Source organism: Clupea harengus, chromosome 1 (assembly GCF_900700415.2).
Source record: "Clupea harengus chromosome 1, Ch_v2.0.2, whole genome shotgun sequence".
Taxonomy (NCBI): domain Eukaryota; kingdom Metazoa; phylum Chordata; class Actinopteri; order Clupeiformes; family Clupeidae; genus Clupea; species Clupea harengus.
In genome coordinates this window covers 26,675,291-26,686,691 of record NC_045152.1, presented here as the reverse complement: position 1 = coordinate 26,686,691, position 11,401 = coordinate 26,675,291, and the positions used below count along the sequence as shown (strand labels likewise).

The 11,401-nt window shown below is 40.9% G+C and overlaps 2 protein-coding genes across 8 annotated transcripts; both read left to right on the top strand.

Annotated features, from left to right (window-relative positions):
• The first annotated feature begins 105 nt into the window (after positions 1 to 105).
• On the top strand, positions 106 to 3,941 carry LOC105899316 (tubulin delta chain-like). 7 transcript variants are annotated; one of them, XM_031573843.2, is made up of 11 exons: positions 112 to 214; positions 469 to 586; positions 701 to 796; positions 880 to 941; positions 1,165 to 1,302; positions 1,671 to 1,812; positions 2,051 to 2,242; positions 2,548 to 2,643; positions 2,897 to 2,972; positions 3,227 to 3,362; positions 3,422 to 3,941. In XM_031573843.2, exons 2-11 carry the CDS (start codon positions 489 to 491, stop codon positions 3,673 to 3,675), a joined length of 1,290 nt encoding a protein of 429 aa, XP_031429703.1. In that variant the 5' UTR covers positions 112 to 214; positions 469 to 488; the 3' UTR covers positions 3,676 to 3,941. The 7 variants fall into 7 exon arrangements, 6 of the variants coding, with proteins under 6 accessions (XP_042564394.1, XP_031429703.1, XP_042564392.1 ...); XM_042708458.1 differs by having other exon boundaries at positions 113 to 214; positions 510 to 586; XM_031573852.2 differs by lacking the exon at positions 112 to 214 and having other exon boundaries at positions 474 to 586; positions 3,449 to 3,941.
• A 959-nt stretch (positions 3,942 to 4,900) lies between these two features.
• On the top strand, positions 4,901 to 10,198 carry rbm12bb (RNA binding motif protein 12Bb). Its single transcript, XM_012826503.3, has 2 exons — positions 4,901 to 5,218; positions 7,852 to 10,198. Exon 2 carries the CDS (start codon positions 7,875 to 7,877, stop codon positions 9,858 to 9,860), a length of 1,986 nt encoding a protein of 661 aa, XP_012681957.1. The 5' UTR covers positions 4,901 to 5,218; positions 7,852 to 7,874; the 3' UTR covers positions 9,861 to 10,198.
• The last annotated feature ends 1,203 nt before the right edge of the window (positions 10,199 to 11,401 follow it).

Below are 11,401 nucleotides of genomic sequence, written 5' to 3'. Positions count from 1 at the left end.
AGGTACAACACACTCCCGACGACTCCTCCTCTCCCATCGAACCCATGCCATGACGAGAATGGTGACAGGGAAGTGAGTTTTTATCTGATAGAAATCTAACGTTACCTAACTTTCCTTTCGTTGAACATCAGTTGGAGAGCTTCAAGCATAGATGATTTAGGACCACGGCGCGAGACACTGAATGGTTTTGAATTGCCCGCATTGAAGACGGCAGGTAACTGGAAGTGGGAAGATGCCTTTAGGGGCCGCATTGGGTTTCACTGATGCCGGTATAACGTTAGTCATCAAAGCTGTGACCTTTGCAATAATTTAAAACAACAAAAAAACACTCTTGAATAAAGGTGCTGTACGAGGAGATATGCTCACCGTCTTTAAGTGCACATGTGCTTTGAAGTTTGGCTGGCGATATAGTTTTAAAAGTGCACACGCGATTAGTGTACAACATAACGCACTCTAATTTCTTGTCAGTTGACCTAATACTGGCAGTGATGTCGGCCGTGATACTTCAGGTGGGTCAATGTGGAAATCAAGTGGGCCTTGAATGGTGCGAGATGCTGTCAAAGACCTCCGAACAATGCGGACATGGGTGAGTTGGATGTAGGGAACAAAAACGAATTAATTGAAATGCTAGGTACCTCGACCACTCCACCCACACGCTGTCGCTTTCTTGCTGACACACACTTGTTGCTTCATTTGATAGGTCTCCTTACATCACGAAAGAAGGCACCTTGGCAGTGGTCTGTGTAGACAGTGATCCCAAGGTTTTGAGAAGAGCTCAGCGGCTGGTTAGGAATAAGTGAGCCTACTCTGAAATTCGATCAAGTCTGTTACAGTTTTCATTTTCAATAGGCTAACATTCAAACTGTGTTTGTTCAACAGAACGTTACTTGAGTCCAATATTGTCCAAGGAAAAGGAGGCAGAGGAAACAACTGGGCTTATGGTGCGGGTCACTTAATTGCAGAGAAAGTGATTGGAGTGATTAAAAAAACTACAGTCAATTTCTAATTCCTAAGTGCCCACTAATTACATTTTGTCTTTATTTTGCTACTGCATCTAGTGTTTTGATCAGACCTCTAGTATAAAGGAATGAGCACAGTATTTGAGATCAGAATGGGAAATAAAAATGTAGAAATAACAGCTTTTCCCCAAAACATTAATACAAGGCTACCATGGACACTGGGTTGAAGAGGGTGATCAGCTGCTCCAACAGGCAATGGAGGCTGTGAGGCAGGAGGCAGAGAGACGTGATTACTATGGTGGAACTATAATGTTGCACAGTGTCAGTGGAGGCACGGGATCTGGTGAGCGCCACAGAATCACATCAAGCCTTTGATCTTATTGGTCTTTGGATCAGTTCATCATATACTACATCAGCAAATATGGACAAAGGGAGTAAGCACAATGAGATATGATGTATTTAGGTAAACATTGGTGTAACAGAATGTGCTGTATTTTAATAGGGTTATGATCTACAATACACAGGGTTCTATTAAACCCAGATTTACTGACTTCATAGATGTGCAGGAAAGTGTTCTGATAACCTTTTTTTAGATGTTATAATGTTATGTAACTTAGTGGAGAGACTTCAGTTCATTCATGTGTTCCATTTCATGTCTTATTTGCGAGTCTCAAATAATCAAAGTCATTTGTGATGTTCTTGCTCTGGCAGGACTGGGCTCACGGCTTTGTGAGGAGATTCGTGCAGAGTTTCCTGTGAGTCACATTCTCACAGTCTCTGTGGTCCCCCATCAGAGTGGAGAGAGCCCACTCCAGCACTACAACACCCTACTGAGCCTGGCTGCTCTACACAGGTAGGTCTTGCTGATGAATATACAAACATATACCGATACTGTTTGTTGCAACATGCAAGATATTATTTGTCATTTTGTTTGATTTAACAGCCAATTCAATTTGTACACCAGATACATTTTTTTGTTTTTGTTTGGGAGTCTGTGATATTTAAATACTTCCAAAAATGCAGCATTAAACTATTTCCAATTAATGACAATGGGCCATGTTTGATTAAACACGTCTGTGTGCTTTTTGTAGAAGTTCTGATGCCATCCTCCTCTTTCACAATGACCAGGCCCTCAGCTACAGCAGGGACCTACAGAAGAAGGTTTCCGGCACATTTGGACTTTCTAGTGGTCTGGCGCAAGGCACTCTTTCATTCATGAATAAACATATTGTCTCATGTATCGCTGGACTTCTGCTACCTGTTCACAACCTCACAACAGCCAGGTAATAACAGACCAGTGCTTATATATATAAATGTGTTACAACAACACAGATATTATATTATATTTTGTATTTCATTTTATTAATGCAATGTCATTTCAATATGTTTTGCTAATATATTTAAGTGGCATTAGCTAACATTCTTCTACCAATTTCATGAAAATGTATTATCATTATTGTAGGCCTAATGAAAATCTTGTAGTTAAATTTATTCTTGAAAGATGTCACTCTTTCTGAATACCTAGAGTCATTGCGCAACCCTAGTTAATTCCACTATGACTGATGAATGCATGCTTGCTTGTGTGCAGCAATTGGAGTTTAGGTGTGGAGCCTTGGGAGCTGATTCGGTCTGTGTGCCCAATGCCTGCAGCTAAACTCCTGTCCATCACCCAGGCAGGCTCCAGGTCTGATCTCATCAATGCTTCTGCCCGTCTTTAATGCAGTTCAAAATTTAGGTAGCTCAAGTACTTGTACTTCATAACCAGATTGTAGAAAGAGAATAGGAGAGAATGAAGTATAATTACATTAAGTGCAATTTAAATGCACTGACTGTAAGCCTGTGTTTTACTATTACTTGAAAATAGTAGAAACCTGATGCTGTGTATGACCTAGGTTGTGCGAACAAATATTTAACTTTTTGTCATGTTCTCTCTTCAGAGAAAAACTGAAATGGGACAGTTTGGCAAGCAGCACTCTCCAATCTGTACCACAGGTGTCTCTCGCAGGGAGATCTGTATCTTTTTTAATGCAGAGAAACAAAAACAATATACCTGCATCTACCTGGATTCTGATTTCAGATCCCATCTGGGTTGTTGTTTGCCGCATGGTGGTTCAAGATCATTACACGCTAAAATAAACCCCTTTCCGCTAATTATAGCGTGTTTGTCAGAAAAAGGCTGCATAGCAAAAGACATGCGTCTTTTATTAGCTTTTTTCTGTTCAGCAAACTAATCCTTCAGACAGACCCTCCTTATCAGTTGAATTCAGTACACCAGTCGGGCTGTTCTTGCAGTGGCAAGAGGTGACCAGGACAACTCTTTTATAATGTCCAGTGCACTAAATAAACTAAAGCGAGGACATCGTTGTGTAGCATGGAACCCCTTCCCCGTCGATCACTGGACAGGTAATCAATGATCATCAGAGGTTTTATTGAATATTATAGAATAATATATTGTATAATAGTGTGTGTAATTCTGTGCTTATTTTCAGATCCTTGTAATGAGGTTTGTTTGTCACCAAATGCACACCTTCTTACGGTTTGCTCCAATCACAGCAGTGTCACCTCTTTGCTCGATCACGTGGTGCACCGAACAAAAGAGATGATTTGTGTGCGAGCTTATCTACACTGGTATGAACGCTATGGTGTGGAGGATCAAGACTTTCAGCAGGCTGTGGAAACTCTCCTGAAAGTCGTGGAGGAGTATGATGCACATTGACATCAGTTCAGCACTGTCGTAGACTGTATTTTCAGACAAAATCACTTGCAAAAAAACATAACAAACGAATTGGTGAAACTATAAAATAATGTAAAAAAGCTCACACTACTGGAAAATGCTTGTCATCATTCTTTTGTGGCACTTTCTTTTGTATTCCTACTATTGCTTTTTTTTATTCAGTGGGTTCTGTGACCCTGTGTTTGCACCTACATGAGAATTATAGAGTTGTAATTTAATTCTGTGTCTATTAAATATACAAAAAATGACCTTACAGTGTTGTATTCAGGTTTATTTAGTTAAAAGCGGGATGTTTAGTTTTCTGGGAGCCATTAAGTTCATCATATAGGTTTGTATTAGCACATTGACTGCATCAAGGCACCATTGCAGGAAATAATATTGCCTTAAAGAGGGCTTCGAAATAGCTTCGCCTTTTCATTCAGCCCAGAAGAGCATACTACTTGGGTGTTTATCACGGTAAGACATTTTATAAGGAGTAGTGGACATCCAAATCACTTACAAAGTTCAGTTAAAAAATGTATCAACGTTTTGCACGATATATATACCTGTTGTGCTGCTAACTACCCTAGATAACCACAGTCTATATTGCAACTGTGATTTTTTTAAATTTTAGCAGACTCTTCTTGCAAATAACCACATGAAATGAGAACGTAGCCTATTAGCTGAACCTATTATAGGTGTTTGTTGTTTTTTTTATAATTTCCCCCCATTTAATCTGTTATAAATCACAAAATCCAGGAAATTGCATTTCTTTTCAAGGACCACATACCTGAAAAAGATACATATTTCCATGGATACTGCTCATGAGAAATAGTGCACCCTATACATTACTATGTAAAGACCTGCAGTAGCTGTGTTTCCATTACCGGGCCAAACACGGGCAAGCCAGTGCGTGCGAAAGCAAGTTGCATCCCCAGAAGCAACCGTTGTAAATGTAACCTTTGACTCCGTAACAGTTTGGAAGACCTACACTATATGGCCAAAAGAGGCCAATGTAGAGACCTGACTATCACACATACGAGCTTATTGGACATCCCATTCCAAAACCATGGGCATTAATATATAGTTGGCCTATACCCTTCCTACTTACCGTTGACTGGGGCTGATCTAGCAGGCCTGAAAGGGCTGGGCTTACTCAGGGTTCACACCCATTTCAAACCTTTACATGACTTTTCAAGGACTTTAATTCAATTTCCATGACCTTTCACAACCTAGAAGTACACAACATTGCTTGTACGATTATTTTTCCGTTAGGAGCACGTATAGTTTTTTAACTTTAAATTCTATAACGGAAAAAAAAACTAAAGAGTGCTCGACTTTTATTTTGAAGAAAGAGAAAGACCAACGGTGGCCATATATTGAAATGTACACGCAGTTGCTCTATCAGCTCGTGTAACTTAACCAGAAATACGGGTTGATAGTAGATGTTGCAGCAGGTTTTCAGGCCACCCGCTTCCACAATTGTACAACGTATTTGCGGAATCGATCAACCTGCCAAGAAAGTTTTTTTTTATTCGAGATCAGCGTAAGTGCTTTGCTGATTTTTTGAACAGCAAAGGTTTCCTTGCCTAGTTAGCAAAAAAGTAGCTAGCTGACGTTCATACATGTATATTGAATACTCCAAGCTAAGCATGAGGGCCGAACGAATTTAGGCTAACGTTTTTTATTTACATCTGAACTGACTAACATCTATTCCAGGTCCGTTTCAATCAGAAAATTAAATGTTCTGGAAAACGATTCTTACGATATTCATCCTTATTTAACGTTAATCAAACTGGGTTGAGCGATACTTTAACACGAACGTTTCTCTAACCTACCAAACATGGGTTGCTAAATTTAGTTTGGCTAACGCTATTACCCGAGCACGAGAATGCCAATATTTTTAGTGTAACGTTACTGTGCTTTCTTTGTTCTCTGTCTAGACTAGACAACATCGTGTTAACATTTTCAGTTGAAGACACCGTGGTTAGGCTATCAGGGTACGGTGATGCTCATTCCTGTGGCTGCCTGAGATTTAAGGTCTCAGGTCTGGCGTGCGTGTCTTACTGTCAAACATGGCAAAACTGTTCTTTGCAAAGGTTTTCTTTGACCGTCGACAAGTTCTCAGTTAAGGGTCTGAGAATATATTCTTGTGCATGTAATACATGCAATTGCGGGACTGGTGTTTGATCTGTATGCGCGCCTATGTATGTTGGCATAAGGTAGCCATTTGAGTGGTATTCCCCGGTACTTAGCCGGTGTAGTGAAAGGTGTCATCTTTTGACATGCAGTTTGAAACAGGACGTTGTTCTTCTTGCTCCGTGCTCAACCATTGAACTTAGTTTGTCTGCGAAGAGGATTCCAGTCTGTTACTATTATTGCCTAGGTTCTGTCTTCACAGCTGATGAGCAATGCCTAAGCATGTGTTTTCTGGCCCATTTGAACTTGGACAATCTGCATTCTTAAGGCATTTCTTTATTATGGATCCCATGAACAAATCACAGGAATTGGGGTTTTTGCCATTATTACGTTTGACCTTGGAAATTCAGGCCTGTAGGGTTGAAATTGGGTGGAGTTTTGTTCAGGCCCCTTTATGGACACAGGGCACATGCTCAAATGTGTATCTATCTACTACCTTGACAGGTAGCTCTGCAGCCATCTGTAATTCAAGTGACTATGTTTACATGCTGACATACTGATGCTCATATGCCCAGATGCATAACAACGCACAGCTTTTGGTGAAACGAAGAGCAGTGAAATCCAATGGAGGTTGGAAGCTTGCTAGTGTTCGCCTTTTTTGGGTCTTTTCTACAAAATGGATTTTGTTATGGTAGTTTTTGAATGTGTGCCCCTTGGAGGTCTACGGGTGGAGCCAGATGTCCCTTCATTTTATCAACACCAATCTTTGTAGTTTGTCTGTGTTGGCTCAAAGGCAAAGTTATCATTGCCTCTTGTGACTTTGGAGATTCATATTTTTCTCTACTGGACTGTTTGCTACTAGGATATAAGATTCTGAATCTGATTATATACATATATAATCTTCTATTGATTGGGCCTATGGTGGCAGGACTGCAAAGAGGATGTCCGTTACCTCTGGGATAATAGTTTTCCTGTTGTTTGCCAGTTTTAAGAGCTGATAGTACATCACTCAGCATCATTATACTAGCCAATGGTGTCTAGTGTCATCTGGAAGTATCTGAATGATGGTTACACCCATAACTACCCCTATGCTACTGGGGAATACTGGCAATGTATTGTGCGTGGTCCTGCTGTGTAATCGACATTTCATTGTTGCTCCGTAAATAGGGTGAGGAGTGTGTTGTGAGGGATTTAGATCTTTGGGTCTTTGTAGTGTTTTGTAGTGCTTGGATGTAACATATTTCTGCCAATGGTACCTTTCTGGAGTGTTTGTAAATGGTTCTCTGTGGGTATGAGGTGCTTCCATGTGGGCATGGTTTGATTTGGCTTTGGTGTGTTATGCTACCTACATAACATGTATTTGGATGAGGGAGTTACAATGAATACAACATACATTACACTTAATGTGTATTTTCATGGGAAAATATTTGAGGTGAAATTGTTTTTGTGAAGACAAACACAGAATGGCAATTTTGTATGTCATTGTGAGGAGAATTCTATCCTGGGACTGGTGCATTGGGAAACTCAATGTCACAACTCCCTCACCTGTTTGCCAACTGAATGAAATTAGCCTTTTAGCTTGTATGAAATGGACAACTGCATGTTGTTTTGAGACCGAAAACAGAATGCATCCTCAGGCTTTTATGGAATTATCAAAGTATTTGCTATGTGGAAACCAATTAACATAGAGAAAGTTGTTGGAGGCTGATGGATGATTCTGCATGAGCTGGAAGGATGCTTTCAGTTTAACTAACTTGCTCACAGTTTGGGCGGCTTGGCAGGATATTGATCTATCCTTTGTGAATTTCTAAAAAATCTATCCTCAAGGTTTCATTTAACTGTTGGTTCAGTGTAAATGCAGTGGATTTGGTTACACTGTAGAAAAAGTGTTGTTTAATGGTCAGCGTTTAGCTAATCCTGCTCTACTCAAGTGTGTTTGGTCTGGTGCTGAGACAGCATAAAGAAGAAGGTCCTGGAAGTTGGTGTGGTGGCTTTGTTGCGTCACCAATAATGCTGTTTTGTATGCCTCTCTGTCTGCAGGTGCTGTTGTTTTGTTCTTCGTTATGGCTGTGGTCATCCGATTACAGGGACTCAGAATCACGGCTGGTTCTGAGGATATTCGCAATTTCTTCACTGGCCTCAAAATCCCAGATGGTGGGGTGCATATCGTTGGTGGCGAACTTGAGGAAGCATTCATCATCTTTGCATCTGATGAAGATGCCAGGCGTGCAATGACTCGCTCGGGCGGTTGCATTAAGGGGTCTCCTGTTAACTTACTGCTGAGTAGCAGATCGGAGATGCAAAAGGTTCTTGAGGCAAGCACTAAGAAGCCAGAGGGCAATAGTAGGAGGATGTACAAAGACAATGGTCGACCTGCAGAAGCTGAACCATTGTCTTTTGGTGGGAAACTTTCCATGGAGCGACCAAGAGCAGATGGGAATCTTCACCCAGAGACTGGAAATGGGTCACTTTCCAGTGGGAGACGCAGTCAGATAAGGCAACCTGGACCAGATAGCAAAGATAACGTGTACTTGCATTTGTTCGGCATGCCGTTTTCAGTCACGAAGGACGATGTCCTGCAATTTTTTGAGGGATTGCGGGTTGATGACATAATTCTTATGAGAAATAATCGTGACATGCTAAACGGTTCTGGCATGGTGAAATTTGCAACAAGCCAGGATGCTGCTGAGGGTCTGAAGAGGGACCGTGAATACATTGGATCTCGGTACGTTCGCGTCAATCCAAGTGCTGAGAAGCAGTGGTTGGAGGCAGGTGGAGGCAGTGAACCAGCCATAGACCCCACTGAGTACAGTCCCAAGCCAAGCCCTTCGTACACTTCAAGAAAACATGTACCTGATCGCCCGAAATCACGCTCACCTGTGGCATACCGTTCTCGATCTTCCTCTCCTTCTAAGGAGGAGTTTTGTGTGATGGTAGAGAACATTTCTTATGCTGTGGAGAAGAGGGACATAAAAGGATTTTTCCACCCCATTCCCTTGAAGGATGATCAGATCATTCATGTAAACGATAAATATGGGAAAAGAACAAGGGCTGCTTTTGTCTTGTTCAGTGGTCTAAGGGACTATTGTGCTGGCCTGTCTCGCCACAAGGAACAGTTGGCCAACAAAACCGTGACTGTATCTCCTATTTCTAAAGAGAAGATGATTGCCATGCTGCAGTCAATGAACCAGCAGCTAGATGACCAAAAGAGGCTCAGACATTCAGGTCAAATATCACCATCCCCCAGCAAAGAGGAGTTTGACTCAGACAGAGTTTGCCTCTATGTGCGCAATCTCCCTTTTGATGTTCGCAAGGTGGAGATTATGGACTTCTTCCATGGCTTTAGAATTTCAGAAGATTCCCTTATTCTGCTCCGAGATGAACATGGAGCTGGACTTGGTGAAGCACTGCTCATTTTTCAAACTGAAAACGAGGCAGTGATGGCACAGTCTCTGAATGGGCAACGTTTTCTGGGTTCAGAGGTAATGTTGAAATGCATCTCCCGGGCTCAGATGCGAGAGTTTGGTATATCTGACCCAAAAGGTTTTGGCCAGAATGACATTCCAAGGGAAACTGGTGAGGTGAGATATCCGGCAACGCAAGATCGCAGACCTAATTTCTCTGCAGACGAAGTGTACATGGATGCCTTGGCTCCACCAGACATCCACCCACACCATCATGATATGCCTGTTCACACTTTTGGGCGAAGAGGAGGCCAGTATGACCTACAGTTAGATCACCCTGACGCTTTTGGAGGCAGAGGAGAGGGCCCCTCGAATCAAGGCTTTGGGCAATCTGGGCAGCAGTTTGATAAACCCAGCTGTGTGAAGCTTTCAAATCTGCCAGCACAGATCAAAATTGACGAGATCTATGATTTCTGCTATGGCTACAGAGTGATTCCTGGATCTGTGACAGTACAGTGTGACAGACGTGGTTTGAATGGTTCTTCTACAGTTGTGTTTGAATCACACCGTGAAGCATTAACTGCTGTTAAAGAATTGCATGGAAGGCCCATTGGGAAGAGAAAGGTCTCAGTGAAGTTTGAATGAGAGTTATTATAGCCAGATATGAAACTGCAAATCTAGAGTAATATTTGTATTGTGGCAATTGTGTATTGTTGATGTTTGGGCTCAAAGACAAGTATGTCAGCTTGGTTTTAGTCTTTAGATTTTAGTTGTTTAATATGGAAAGATAAACTGTGCATATGATGCAGTAATTTTCATGTACAAGTGGTTTTTCAAATGTATGATTTTTTTTTTCATGTTTATTGCCTCACAACAAAATGATTAGTGGCCACAGTTAAGTAATGAATGAAGAATTATCAATGTTATGTTTGTATCAGCATAGGATATGACATGGCGTGCTCTAGTAAAGACCTTTATTTGAATGTCTGGTATGTTTGATGATTTTTATCCTGATATCATTATCATAGCTGGACTTTTGATTTTTTTTCTCAACAGGTAATGTTAATAGTAACAATAATAAGAAGGGAACATATAAAGTTGTTATCATAAAAGATGAGTTTAAATTAAGTTCAAATTAATTGGGTAACTCATTCCACTAAGATTCCATACTTGGATTTAGACCTCTTGATCTAGAGAGAAGCCAAAATCAAACGACGACACAACCTCGAGAAGCTTAGGTGGTCATCAGTCATGTTATTGCAGTTTCTTACAGGTTTAGTTTGGCCCAAATAGAATTTTTGAACTGAGAAAGTAACTGAAGCATTTTTGGCTAGGATATCAGGCTATGTGATTATGCGACGATGGATGTTACTAACATGGGTCTTTAAATGTTGTCACAGCTGTGGTACGGTTTTATCTCCTAAAAGATGATCCAGTCTACCCTATGCTAAAGGGGATAAGAAAGGAAGCATTGAAGCTCCTTTCCTAAGCATTTAAAGAATTCAACTAGCTCTCATCGTGGCTGCCGCTTAGATATTTCCGGGTCATTTCACTCAATTAGGAACCTTCCTAAGCAAGAAACCATCCGACCACAGCCCATGCCTTGCGCTCTCATTGGCTGCAGTTCATCACCACTCACTGCCAGTCACAACACTTCACTTTCTGACAGGTGAAGATATTTAGCCTGCCATGGAATAAAAATAGGGACAAAATAATTGTGTCTTTTTCACAATTTGTAACTGAAAAAATTATTTGCACAAATTCCCAATATTACAAATGTATCCTACAATTAAAAATCCATCCTACTCTTACCAATCTATTCTGTGGGTACAAATCTATCCTACAGTTACAAATCTATTCTACAGTTTAAAATGTATTCTACAGGTAGGCCTACAAATCTATTCTACAGGTACAAGAACCTTTGAGTCACTTTTGGCATCTCCTGAATAGCCAACAGGGATGCTCAGGTTTGGCTATCCAATCAGGAATATTGTTGCAAGCAGATCATTTAAAATAGTGGTTCAACCAAACAATGTCGTGCAGTTATTTTTCCTGCAGTCTGTCATGGATCCCACTGCACAGATGATTCCTTCTGCCAAAGCAAAGGTGAGTTATCTAGTCTTGCTAACTAGATATGTAGTGAACTGTCATAATAAACGAGCTTCAGTACCTAAATGTACTTTCAA